At 34.6% G+C, this 15127-nt stretch overlaps 1 protein-coding gene across 3 annotated transcripts in view; it reads right to left on the bottom strand.

Annotated features, from left to right (window-relative positions):
• The window catches only part of DECR1 (2,4-dienoyl-CoA reductase 1), a 67558-nt gene that overhangs the window by 21382 nt on the left and 31049 nt on the right, over positions 1-15127 (bottom strand). For all 3 annotated transcript variants that reach the window (XM_070481328.1, XM_070481326.1, XM_070481327.1), the window contains 4 exons: positions 11078-11277; positions 9814-9871; positions 9601-9687; positions 8239-8386 (listed from right to left, as the gene is read on the bottom strand). In XM_070481328.1, the coding sequence (XP_070337429.1) occupies positions 8239-8386; positions 9601-9687; positions 9814-9871; positions 11078-11199 (415 nt within the window). In that variant the 5' untranslated portion in view covers positions 11200-11277. The remainder of the gene's footprint in view (positions 1-8238; positions 8387-9600; positions 9688-9813; positions 9872-11077; positions 11278-15127) is intronic.

Below are 15127 nucleotides of genomic sequence, written 5' to 3'. Positions count from 1 at the left end.
GAACATAGATGCAAAAATCCTCAACAAAATTTTGGCAAACCGAATACAGCAATACATCAAAAAGATTATACACCATGATCAAGTGGGATTTATACCAGGGACACAGGGATGGTTCAACATCCGCAAGTCAATCAACATGATACACTACATCAACAAAATGAAAAACAAAAACCACATGATCATCTCAATAGATGCAGAGAAAGCATTCAACAAGATCCAACACCCATTTATGATAAAAACCCTCAATAAAATGGGTATAGAAGGAAAGTACCTCAACATAATAAAGGCCACATATGACAGACCCACAGCCAACATCATACTCAATGGACAAAAACTGAAAGCCATCCCTCTGAGGACAGGAACAAGACAAGGGTACCCACTTTCACCACTCCTATTCAACATAGTACTGGAGGTGCTGGCCAGAGCAATTTGGCAGGAAAAAGAAATAAAAGGAATCCAAATAGGTAACGAAGAAGTAAAACTCTCGCTGTTTGCAGATGACATGATCTTATATATAGAAAACCCCAAAGAATCCATAGAAAAACTATTAGAAATAATCAACAACTACAGCAAAGTAGCAGGGTATAAAATTAACGTGCATAAATCAGTAGCATTTCTATACACTAACAAGGAACTAACAGAAAAAGAACTCAAGAACTCAATCCCATTCACAATCACAACGAAAAGAATAAAATACCTTGGGATAAACTTAACCAAGGAAGTGAAGGATCTATACAATGAAAACTACAAGACTTTCTTGAAAGAAATTGATGACGACATAAAGAGATGGAAAGACATTCCATGCACATGGATTGGAAGAATAAACATAGTTAAAATGTCCATACTACCTAAAGCAATATACAGATTCAATGCTATCCCAACCAGAATCCCAAGAACATTCTTCACAGAAATTGAACAAACAATCCTAAAATTCATATGGGGCAACAAAAGACCGCGAATTGCTAAAGCAATCCTGAGCAAGAAAAACAAAGCCGGCGGAATCACAATCCCCAATCTCAAAACATACTACAAAGCTACAGTAATCAAAACAGCATGGTACTGGTACAAAAACAGGTCCACAGATCAATGGAACAGAATTGAAAGTCCAGAGATAAAACCACACATCTATGGACAGCTAATCTTCGACAAAGGAGCAGAGGGCCTACAATGGAGAAAAGAAAGTCTCTTCAACAAATGGTGCTGGGAAAACTGGACAGCCACATGCAAAAGATTGAAAATTGACCATTCTTTTTCACCACACACCAAAATAAACTCAAAATGGATCAAAGACCTAAAGATTAGGCCTGAGACAATAAGTCTTTTGGAAGAGAATATAGGCAGTACACTCTTTGACATCAGTTTCAAAAGAATCTTTTCGGATGCTGTAACTCCTCAGTTGAGGGAAACAATAGAAAGAATAAACAAATGGGACTTCATCAGACTAAAGAGCTTCTTCAAGGCAAGGGAAAACAGGATTGAAACAAAAAAACAGCTCACTAATTGGGAAAAAATATTTACAAGCCACTTATCCGACAAAGGGTTAATCTCCATAATATACAAAGAACTCACACTGCTTAACAAGAAAAAAACAAACAACCCGATCAAAAAATGGGCAGAGGACATGAACAGACATTTCTCAAAAGAAGATATGAATATGGCCAATAGACACATGAAAAGATGTTCATCATCGCTAATCATCAGGGAAATGCAAATCAAAACTACACTAAGATATCACCTTACACCCGTTAGATTGGCAAAAACATCCAAAACCAAGAGCGACAAATGTTGGAGAGGTTGTGGAGAAAAAGGAACCCTCATACACTGTTGGTGGGAATGCAAACTGGTACAGCCACTATGGAAAACAGTATGGAGATTTCTCAAAAAGTTAAAAATAGAAATACCCTATGACCCAGCCATCCCATTACTGGGTATCTATCCTAAGAACCTGAAATCAGAAATCTCAAGAGTCCATTGCACCCCTATGTTCATCGCAGCATTATTTACAATAGCCAAGACGTGGAACCAACCTACATGCCCAGAAACTGATGATTGGATAAAGAAGATGTGGTATATATACACAATGGAATACTACTCAGCCATATAAAAAGACAAAATTGGCCCATTCACAACAACGTGGATGGACCTCGAGGGTATTATGTTAAGCGAAATAAGCCAGTCAGAGAAAGACGAACTCTATATGACTCCACTCAGAGGTGGAAATTAGTATATTGATAAGGAGATCTGATTGGTGGTTACCAGGGAAAAGGGGGGGTGGGGGGAGGGCACAAAGGGGGAAGTGGTGTACCCACAACATGACTAACAAAAATGTACAACTGAAATCTCACAAGGTTGTAATCTATCATAACATTAATAAAAAAAAAAGAGAGAGAGAAAAAAACACTAAAAAAAAAAATGTGGAAAGAAAGGAGGGAGGGGAAAAGAGTGAGGGAGTGTGGGAGAGAGAAAGGAAGAAAACTTGGTTAAAATTAGGGCATTTCCTATAAATAATGTTTCACTTTTTGCTTGCTCAGTATTCTAGCACCTTTTGGGTCATATCTTTATTTAATAATTAAAGAACTTATTAGCAAAGCTAGTCCAAAATCAAGTATAATATCTGGATAGGCTGTTGAATATTTTGTTAATTGATACATGTAAAAGAAAGAAAATAAGACTTAAGAAAAATCATTTTCTTTAGATGGAATCCAAACAAATATATTTTTAAAAGATAATAATGGATATGTGAGCAATATTTTTACTTAAATGTTAAGCAATGTAAGATTTGAAAAACAGGCAACTATGAAATGTATCATAATGTATGGAACACTTCTCTAATGTATCTCTGCCAGCATCACAAGAGGTATTTTTTTGGATTTAGGTTAAACCTAATATCAATTTCTAAAGGCAGGACTGTAGCCAACCCATCACCTATTGGCAAAGAACAGAGCTGAGGACTGCCACAGCAGTTGGAAAGGAGGAAGTAATACTGGCATATAAATTTCCCTCAAGTATTTGGCTGATCACTGGACTAAGCGAGCATTGGAATGGTCTAAGAAACTCAATGTAAAGTAACAGCTGGAAGCTGAAAAAGTGAATCTTAAAAAAACTTTAGCAAAACAAATCCATCAATATACAAATAGGATAATATATGATATCCAAGCAGAGTTTAACCCAGGAATGCAATGTTGGCTTAAAAATTTAAAAATTAATCAATGGAATTCACCATATTAACAGGCTAAACAAAAAAAAAAAATGGCCATCTCAATAAATATAGGAAGACGTGACTTGACAAATTTAACACCTATTTATGATTTTTAAAAAAGAAAAAAACGGCCAGGAAACTAGATCTAGAAGTGAACTTCCTCAACTGATAAAGGGCATTTATGAAAACCTCCAAGTAACCTCATAACTAATGGTGACTCAGTGCTTTCCTGCTGATATCAGAAGGAAATGTATTTGATTTGTGTCCTGGTATCAGGAACAAACAGTGCTTTCACCCTGGCTATTCAATGCTGTATTGTACAGTTAAATAAGGCAAGAAAAGGAAATAAAGAGTGTAAAGGAAGATATAAAAATTGTCTTTTTTTCACAAACATTATCAACAATATAGAAAATCTTAAGGAATCTACCAAAAAAGCTGTAAGAACTAATAAGTGAGTTTAGCAAGATTGCAGAAAAAAGGTCAATATACAAAACTGAATCCATTCTATGTCTAAATAACAGAATCATACAATTAGAAAATAAAATTTAGGAAAAATAGCACCCAAAATATAAAATGCTTTGGCAGAAATTTAACAAAATTTGTATAAGACCTACACTGAAAACAGCAAAACATTCCTGACAGAAATTAAAGAAGATTTAAACAAATGGAAAGATGCACCAGGCTGATGGATTGAAAGACTTGATATTGTCAAAATGTCAACTCTCCCCAAAATAATCTATAAATTTAACACAATCCTGGTCAAAATTCCAGTAGACTTTTTTGTAAAAATTGTTGAATTAATTTTAAAATTTATATGAAAATGCTAAAGACATAGAATAGTAAAAGCAATTTTGAAAAAGAAGAATAAAGTTGGAGGACTCACACTATCTGATGTCAAGTTAATGTAAGCTAAAGTAATTAATATATATAACATATATAACATGTGTATATATTATAAACCCAGGTAATCAAAATAATGACAGACATATAAATCAAATGAACAGAATAGAGAGCTCAGAAATTGACTCACATATATATCATCAATTGATTTTCGACAAAAGTACCAAAGTACTTCAATGAGGAAAGAATGGATAGATGTATGCAAAAACTTAACCTCAAATGTTATCTCATACCATGTGTAAATACTAACTCAAAATGGATCATGGGCCTAAATGTAAGGGTGAAAACTATAAAAATTCCAGAAGAAAACAATGGAGAAATTACTTGTGACCTGGGGTTAGACAACAATCTCTTAGATAGGACTCAAAAAGCAAGAGTGATAGAATAAAAATTTCATAAGTTGAACAACATCAAAGTTAAAAATCTTTCCTCTTAGAAAGACATTGTTAAGAACATGAAAAGACAAGTTATAGACTGGGAAAAAATATTTGCAAAACATGTATCTAATAAAGGATTTGTATCCAGAATATATAACAATAACTTGTTCAATTCAATACCAAGAAGACAAACAACCTAATAAAAAATGGACAAAAGATGAGAACAGGCACTTTATCAAAGAAAATATACAAATGATGAATACACACATGAAAAGATGCTCAACTTCATTAGTCATTAGGGAAATGTAAGTTAACACTACAAATGAGGAACCACTACACAACCCTAGACGGCTAAAATGAAATATAACCAAGCCAGTGTTGGCAAGAATGTAGCTCAACTGCAACTTATAAATTACTTTTGGGAACACAACATAGTAGAGCCAATTTGGAAAAGAGATTCATCAAAGTTTAGTTTCTTATGCTCATCAAAAGACACTGTTAAGGAAATGAAAAGATAAGCCGTAGACTAGGAGCACATATTCCAAATACATACTAATATCTGATAAGGTACTCAGTCCAGATTACACAAATCAATAATAAAAAGATAAGCAAGCCAATAAAAATGTGTTAAAAACTTAGATAAGTGAGGACTAAGTGAAAGATGACATGAGGGAACTTTTAGGGGGTGGTGGAAACGTTCTATGTCTTGGCTGGGGTAATGGTTACCTAAGTGTTTAAGTTCGTCAAAACATCAATTTGTTCACATAAAATCCATGGATTTCACTGTATGTAAATCTTACCTCAATTTTAGGAAACTCAAATTAATACATTAGAGTTATATTATGCATTGATTTACTCTTTTCTTTAATTGACCTGCATTTCAGCTTATAATAATCTTGATTTCATTCTGTTTCCATAACTAGTATATGAAAGAACTTTGTAAATTATAAAGTACTATAGTGGTATAAAGTAGTATTAATGCTACTTCAATAATACTTCTTATGTGTCCTAAAATCACCTCATGTGAGTTTCAAGAGCTATCTCTTGTTTCTAGTGATCTAGTGTTTAATGGAAAAATTCAATATTTATCCTATCCATGTCCTTTGTGACTATACTGCTAAAGAGAAAAACAAATCCCTATTAGTCTCTGTTTCAGTCTTTCTTCATTGCAAGTTCTTTCAGTTCTTTAATAAAATTAGGTATCCTTTTCCACACTATTTACTAATTTTTACATTTATACATGACATCCTAGTAATGAATGGATCTCAGCATGATATTTTCAATATCCTTCCAATAAGTATCAACCATGTATTTACTGACCTTTATGGCTCTAAGAGCACATTGTGCTAATGTCTTTAGGAGTTTCCTAAATCTTTTCTTTGTTCATAATTGTTAATTTTGCATCAATGCTGGTTAGGAACATACTTTAATAATGTCCCTCTAATTCTAGCTTCTCTGCCCCTGTTGAGGCCACAGTTCTCTTGTTCCTCAGTCATCTACTAGCCCCTCTCTGAATGTACATCATCACCAATTCCTGCCATCAGCAAGCCAGCAGCTGTCTTCCAGTTGCTGGTGCCCTTATTTCTCTAGTCTGACTTCCCATATATCTTACCTTGACTGACTTCCTAGATGCCAGACCACCTAACATACTTCTGATCACAGATTACCACAGACTGCCTGCCCTCTGAACCTATTTACCCATTCTGACACACTTCGGAGATCATTCGCACCTGGGTTCCTTAACTGTCACTGTCACTCCAATACCAGAATAAACCCTGTGCACTGTACTCTCCACAGCTCAGTGGTACAAGTCCTTAAAACTCTGTCAAGTCACAGCATCAGTAACTGACATGAATCTTGGAAGAATAAAAACTGGCTTCCATCTTTTAAAAAGTCTTAGCTAATACATTTTTAATGAAGCTCAGAGAATTTTAATCCAATGGGATGAATAAAAATAGATCAAAGTCTACGTGAAAATGAAAGACTATAATGAGAAAAGAAGGGAGAGTCAGAAATCAAGAGTAACAGAGATGGGCAAGGGAAGAATTACAAGAGACAAGGAGGCAGAGAAACACATAGTGATGAGAGAGACCAAGATGATGAGAGAAACAGAGAAACAAAAGTGAAGAGTTGACAGAGAGGGAAAGAAATAGAGAAATGAGAAGGAGATGTGAAGAGAGAAAATCAGATGGAGACAGAGGGAGGGAGAAGAGACAGAGGTGAAGGATCCTTGGACAGGGAAGGGAAGAAAGAGGAGCCAGTCCACTCTTCTCTGTCTTCCTTCCCAATCATCCATCCCTTCTGAAAAAAGACAAAATCAAAACCAAAAAAATTACACAAGTTCCAAACCTAACTCATATCTACTCTGCTGTATTGGGAACTGTGACCTGGGTTTCAATTTCAATGAGTACGTAGAGAAAGGATGGTAGTTAGTAGCACTCACACACACAAAAAGGGCTAGTACCTTTCTACCATCCTTCTGTCTGTTCCTAACTTATTCCTCAAACTGGTTTGAAAATTATCCATGCTGCACAGAAGAAACTGAATCTAATGAGGCAAAGTCTTCTGAACCAGAATAAGGAAGCTGGCCAGCCCTGTGCCTTCTTTCTTCCTCTCAAGCCCCAAAGAACATCCTTCAAAGACCACAAGGACTCTTCCTTCTTGTCCTTGCTCAGCATACTCTCCACACTCTCTGAGAAAAGATGCCATCCTTCAGGTCTCAACCCCAACTTTTTCAGGGACAGAGTCTTGTCCACCTCTGTCATTTGGACATGCAGCATAGGGCCTGCTACACAAAAGTCATCAGTAAGTGTTAAATGAACAAATGTGTGCTAGTTCTACACATATATATATATATACACACATATATACAGTAGACATATATTTACTATTCACATCTCATGAACTTTTATAAAGAAGTTTGTTCATAGAACTGTACTAAACAAAAATATTCTCCTAGTAACTTCCCTCTAAATCTATTTTTCCTCCAAGATTTTCAACCTCATTGATGTCATCATCACCTAAACAATTCACCCCAGCTACAAACTCTCATCTAATCAGTAAATCCTGTTGATCTTATCTTCTAAACATCTCCCAGTTTATCCCCCATGTCATCCATCCACATGCCAAAAGAAAAATCAAACCCTCCTGAATGGTCTCCCTAAGCTTTTCCATCCCCTACATTTTTGCCAGTAACCTTTCCAATCAAGTCACATTTTTCACGAGACACCTTCAAGAGAAATCCATAAGGAAATAACTTTCCAATACTGAGGGATTAAAACCAAATTTCCTATCATGGTACTGGGAACTTTCCCAGTTACACCCAACCCACCTCCTCATAATCATTTCCTACCACTTTCTCTCCTATCTCTAACCGCATCAAATTTCTCATCAGTCCTTAAACCCTTCTGCTTTTCCCCTCCACCAGGCCTCTTCCTATGGATATTCACATTTACTTTCCCTCTCCCTTGTCCAGATGTAGATCTTTGATAATTCAGCTCAAACTGCAACTTGTTCCTCAACCTGATAATCATCCCTAGGGAGAGTTAGTCATTCCAGTCTCTGGATTTCCAATGCACATGAAATATATATGCATTATAGCTCACATCATAGCGTATGGCAGTTATTTAAGCATCTTTCTTCTCCATTAGTTATGAGTTGTACAAGTGCAGATATATTAACTTTTGTAAGTATCCCATGGCTTAACACAGAGCCTGTGCACAGCAGAGACTCAATAAATATGTGAAGAATAAGTAAACATACCTTTCTGTGCTTTAATTAGTTGTTTTCCAATTTCCAGTGTCACAAAGGCTGTACCATTTAGAACTATGTCAGTTATGGTCTTCCAAGCATTAGGAGAGAGTCTTTCGGTGGGAGAAATAAAATTCCCTGCTGCATTGTTTATCACAATCTAATAAATGAATATGATAAGTTATAAAAATTTTTAGATGAGGAAGAACATTTTCCCTCAATGGCTTTTATTTCTGAAACTTATGAATCCAAATAATACAATAAAGCTAAAGTTCACAATTTGCTATGAAACAATACCATGAAAGTTTGTTTCGTTTTGCTTTTTTTGAGCCTGTGAAAATCTCCTATGCTATTTACCAAATTTCAGAATCCTAATCCCTGTCTCAAAATTAGGGTAAAGTCTATTATTAAGACTAAATATGGGCTGGTCCCATAGCCTATTGGTTAAGTTCAGCACATTCTGCTTCAGTGGCCCAGGTTCAGTTCCTGGGCGCGGACCTACAACACTCATTGGCGGCCATGCTGTGGCAGCGACCCACACACAAAATAGAGGAAGACTGGCACAGGCGTTAGCTCAACAACAATCTTCCTTAGGCAAAAAGAGGAAGATTGGCAACAGACATTAGTTCAAGACAATTCTTCCTCAGCAAAGAAAAAAAAAGAATATAAACACAAATTAAGCTTATCTACCAAGTGACTACACTTTATTTCAAGGAATCTCAATTAAAATGCCTTTAATTTCTGGTGTCATTTTGGCTTAACTTACCCAGTGAAACTCTTGGTTGAAGACCTGTTTCATCACTATCAATAAAGATTCCATTTAGTTAGCAGATTCAATATTATTGGTCTGTTTGAAAATATCTTTAACATAACAAATATTCTCTTTGAGACTACTGGAGGAAATGGCTTCTTTCCAATATGTGAGCCAAACAACAGCAAAATACCTATGTATATCTCAAGTCTTAAAAGGAGAAATCTGGAGTTTCTTGTAGGTTTCCTTGTTTGTATTAGTCTCCTCTACTGATAGAGATAATCAAAAATTATTAGGAAAAGCAAAGAATATGAATCATTTAAACTAGATATTGTGCTCTTGGATAAATGCTCTTCTTATTTCATAATCTTATTAAATAAAGTGAAATCAAATTTGTTCAAAAGACTGTAAATGCCTTTGTAAGTATTCCTGAAAGGAAATGGTATAGCAGTCTGTTCTAATCTGTTCCCTGCTTTAAGCCGAGCTAGCTTTTAGCTAGGGATAGAAAATAGGTGCATCTCAACACACTTGCTCACATCAATATTTTATTTCCTTAGTGCATCTTGCTGGGTGTTATCAATGTCAAATGCCTCTTACTTTGGCCTCATCACCATTACACTTACATCAGGATGTCCCGCGATTTTGATCAGTTCCGACACAGTGTTTTGCACCATCTCAGGATCCCTCACATCACACTGAATTGCATGAACCTACAAAATAACAGAGAGAAAAAAGAATCCTACATTTTTTCAGACTCCCTAAGCCAAAAACAGGAGTAAATTATTTATGCACATTATAATTCCTAAATCTGATTTAAATAACCGTTTTTCATGTACCTTATTTCCAGTTTGAGAAGAAATTTCATCTGCAGTAACTTTCAAAACATCCATCTTTCTAGAAATAAATACATGATACTTTGCATGAGTTCTGAAATAACTTCATATTATACTTTTTCTTTTTAATTCCATAAATTAAAAAACAGAGAATCTATAGCTTAAAGAGATGTATTTCTGAGAAAATAAGAAAGCTATACCTACAAACAAGTCAGTTTGAATGAATTCATTTTCTACAAGTTAAATTCAATCAATTTTTATATAGCATCTAATTTATTGAATTATTTACTTTTAAACCAATTACTTTATATCTACTCACAGATTTAACATTACTTGCTTAATTACAATGATTTCTATCTGTTTCCTTGCCCAAGCCTGATTTAGAAAGAAAAAACATTCAGGGTATAATGTAAGCTTATGTTATACATAAAATCTATGTTATATATAAAATCTATTTTAGTAGACTTTAGACCAAATTGATGGGTTTAGACAACTTATATGCATTCAGAATCTTATACTCTTAAAAGAAACACAAAAAATAAACCATGTAAATTATGTAGTGTTACAAAGAAAATAATATGTTATCACTCAAAAACATTACAACATAAAAACAAAAATGTTCTGGCCAATTTGCATTGAAGGAAACATCGAAAGAAATTCCTTTGGCCCTCTGTAAATTACACAGTAACTTGTCATTCAGATTACTACTTGGCCTATCTAAAAATTTTACACTATTCAAAACTGGAGGAAGAGGTAGATTTTTTGACGAGTCTCTAAAACTCTAGACTTGCATAGTTATAGAGCACCAGAATGTACCTAAATAAAAAGAAATTTCTTCCACATGGTCTTACTCTTCCTACATTCATCACAATAGATATTTTGAAATATCTCCCCATCTTATAGAAAATGGAAGGATTATATCCATTATCCTGGTGCAAGGTTATCTATTGAAGAAGTAATTATAATCACTACCACTGAACACAAAGCAGCCTCAATGTAGCTTCATGTTCATATACAGAAAAAAATTCTATTACTGAATTTGAAAAATGTATAAAAAATGTATAAATCATCAGTTCCATAATCAATCATTTCTATCATCACAAACTGTAACTGACTTCCAAGGAGATTTATTTAAATATTCTAAAGGATATTCATAGGAGATTAAGATGCAAATCAAACAACTCTGGCAAACACTGTTTCCAATATGGCAGCACAGAATTGTTTCATGCATGGAATCTCACCAAGCAACTTGCTGAGACTGACTTACCGGCTGGCTATCACACATCGAGCCCCAAGGCTGGACAGAAGAGTTGTCATTCCTTTACCAAGGCCAGTACCTCCCCCAGTAATGAATGCCACTTTTCCTTGAAAGCTATTTGGTGGTAGCATTGCTTTTTGAAGAGGCGGAAAGAATTTGGACTGAAAAGCTTCAATGTTTTGATATATTTTTGTTCCATAACTGAAAAACTAAAAGAAAAAAATGCATTGAAACCTGTATACATGTTTTCCCACAGAAGAGATGAAGTTTTAAAAACTTCAATGTTAATCAAATTCTTGGATTAATACAAATTTGCATAAACATATTGGTATTGTATTTAATCAATTATTATTCTTTTTCTATTGGAACGTTAAATAACATAGTGGAATGGTTAAAAGGATGGGCTTTGGAGCTACACTACATGGACAGAATTTTCTCCCTAATTGCATAACTTTCAGTGAGTTATTTAACCTCTTTTTTGCCTCAGTTTCTTCTATAATTGGAGATAATAATAGAACCTTCCTCATAGGATGTTATATTATATTAACATTCGTTAATATTAAGTAAAATACCCAGAAAATTGTGTAGCACATAGTAAGCACTCTATAAAAACTAGCATCATTATGTGCAGCTGTTTTGCTTAGATTTAACTTTTTAAAAAGTTACATAAAGTATTTTTGTTTTTTAACAAGAATTTGGATAAAAATAACATTCCATCTTTGAATCACTGAAGAAAATTATAAAATGTTCTTTACAGGGTTTATTAAATCAAATGCCTCTTTCCCATGTTGTCTTGTGGATAATAAATTTAGAAGAGAAAAAATATTTCTGTTATATGTAAAATGGGGGCAAAACAAAACATTTTGAACTAAAAAATATTTGTATTGTCCTATCTTATACTTTACAACTTATACTCTCACACTACTTGTGAAAATCACTACCATTCTCTCACATTTAATTATGAAAACAAACCTTTAAGTGTTGAACATAATAACAAATAAAGAGCTAATGTTCATTAAGTGCTTACCATGTGTCAGGATTAGACATCAAACTAACTAGTCTTCACTACCCCATGAAATAGGTATTACTTTTACCCCAGCGTACAGGAGGGGCCCAGAGAAGTTAAATAGACATATGCCCAAGTGGCAGAACCAAGATTATTAACCACCTTGTATATTGCCTCTCTCCACTCACTGAGCTCCTAATGAGCTTAATGATCACACCAGTGAGGTATCTGATATTCCCCATCAGGTCATGGTTACAAGATTAAAACTCCAGAATCTATCATCTCCTGCTGGAGTATTCCTGTAAGCTAAACGGGTCACCATCAGTTGATGTGGGATATCTAGAAATTTATCCTAAGAAAATAATTAAAAATGTGGTCAATGACTTAGAATAAGGATGTTCATCAAGTGGAAATTGCACAAGAAAGTGCTTATGATATGATAGTAAGTGAAAAAAGAAATATACAGTATGTTCTTAAGTATAAATAAAAATATTGCTTAGAAAAAAGACTAGAAGGAAATAACAACAGTAAGTAGTGGATTCAGTATTTACCATGTGCCAAGGTCTACTAAAGACTTTTAACGCATTATCTCACAAGAATCTTGTAAGGTAAACTCTATTAATAGTTACTCCCATTTTATAGATGAGGGAACTGAAGCACAGAAAGGTCAAGTAACTAACTTTTAAAGGCAAATAACAATAAGTAGTAAAGACAACGAAAATCCAAGATGCGTGACTTCAAAGTCCATCCATTACCAAGTTGATTCCAACTCCTAGCAACCCTGTGTACAGTAGAACAGAACCTTGCCCAGTCTTTTTGCACCATTCTCTCACCTTCTGGTGCCCTATGAGATAATGCTCCCCTACTATTCATAGGGTTTTCATGGCCAATTGTTCATAAATGCGTGGCCAGGTCCTTCTTCCTAGTCTGTCTAGTCTGGAAGCTCGGCTAAAACCTGTCCACCATAGGTGACCCAGTTAGTATTTGAAATACCAGTGGCATAGCTGTCAGCATCATGCAGCCACCACACTATGATAACTGACAGATGAGTGGTTTGGTTCCCTGAACCAAGAAACAAACCCAGGCCATGGAAGTGAGAGCACTGAATCTTAACCACTAGACCACCAGGGCTGGCTATCCATTACCTTCACAGTTAATTACTTCTAGGTGATGGGATTATGTTTGATTATTTATTCTTTTTGTTTATTTGATGGTTTTTTAGTATTCTTCTACTCAGTAAGTATAATTTGATTTTATAATCAGGAAAAGTTATTGCAAGACAAAATTTGAAAACATGTATAAAATAAATGGTGAAGATAAATTTGCAAATCTAGTTATGTTCTGTGCCAGTTGTTATATTTCCTTTTAGCTTTGTATCCTTTTGCCAAGGCTTGATAATCCAAGCAACCTACAATAATCTTTCTCTACATAAATGGCAGTTCTACTTAAAGCTGCCACTGCCTCCAGAACTATTATATTAAGATGATGAATTAGGAAATTTGCACAAGTAGCCTGGTGAGTTTGTCACTACTCAGTAATAATGAAAAAATGTGTTCTAATTTTTGAAAGGCTCTATGATGAATTTTTACTTACTGTTGATTTGTATAGGGAATTTGATGTAGTGCTTTATGAAAGATAAATGAAGCAAGATATTTGCATAAAAACTTTATCTTAAAATATTTTCTCAACTAACTGGTGGAGGGAAGATTACAAAGGTAGAACTAATCATATTTGGTAATGATTCCTAATATGTCTATAACGTATCAGGTATCTACATAGCACAGGCTCACCTGTTGTATCTTATTTGATCTGATCAATACTGATCTTATGACCCCCCAAACCAAAAGTGAAGAAATTGATGTGCTATTTCAATTCATATTACCTGATAATTCACAGCATATATGCTCTTGAATATTAAATTCAAACCATCTGTTTGCCTAAAAGCAAGTTGTTCATTTCAACATTAAGATCTATAGAGAAAAACAGACCTCACAGGATCATACTGTATTCAGACTCCTATTTCTACAAAGAAGGATCCTGAATAACCTGAAATAGCATTTTGGCTGTTTCTTTGTGAGTCACAAAAAATAGATACAAAATAGGTTTTTAAAGATTTTCAAATCCTGCTCTGCGGTTTTTCTAGAAATATGTTGGGTTTTTTGAAAATGGAAATAACATCTTTCATATCAAGATTGATTTTTCCAGAAATCTTTAAAGTTTCCTAAATTTTTAAAACTCTCTAAAGTCCTATAATTTTGGAAATACAGATTTAATTTTTAGCATTAGAAGTTCTGAAATCTCCCAGAAAAAAAGATCACCTATCACCTGCCTCCCCTTCCATACTCATCACTCTCTCACATCAATAAACAATATCTTCCTCCTTCATGTATTCCTAAATTTTGGCATCTAAACTAATGTAAAATGTTTGTACTTCTAATCCTCAAAATGGCAATTCTGACTGTCTCTTCCCTACAGGATGAGGACTGTATATCAATGAGATTTACAACTAAATTACTTAAGTGTTTCAGCTAGTCTAAAATGTCTAGAATAAACATCTAAGATAGAAGCACATTGGTGATCTTAGGCCAAATATGTTTTGTTAGCCTTGCCCAGTGTTTTAAAAATTTTGACCCAATATTTAGACAAAAATCAGGAGCTCTACTCACACTTAGGTCCACCTTCCTGCAAGGCTCAGCTCATGCCCAATTGAGAAGGACTGAGCTCGCCCAGCCCCCACTTACAGAGGCAAAGTGAGCCCTGTTCACTGGGTGGCCTCTTACATTTACACAGGCTTCAGGGACCTGAGGCATTTGAGTGTGTAACTCCTAGTTTAAATAAAATCCAAGAAATCAATACAAAAAAGAGGGAAAAAAATGGTGTTTTTTTAATACCATGGAGAATTTTCTGAAGTTTCCTGTAAAACAAATTTCTATAAAAATAATTGCTTAGTATACTAGGGACATTATTAAGAAAATCCAGTTTCAAATCTGCAGAAGTCATATACTAACATACCCTCACACAGAAGTTGTGGAACCAAACAAGTTAATGTGTAC

The sequence above is a fragment of the Equus asinus genome, chromosome 12 (genome assembly GCF_041296235.1).
Source record: "Equus asinus isolate D_3611 breed Donkey chromosome 12, EquAss-T2T_v2, whole genome shotgun sequence".
NCBI lineage: Eukaryota > Metazoa > Chordata > Mammalia > Perissodactyla > Equidae > Equus > Equus asinus.
This window is presented reverse-complemented; position numbering and strand designations above follow the sequence as displayed.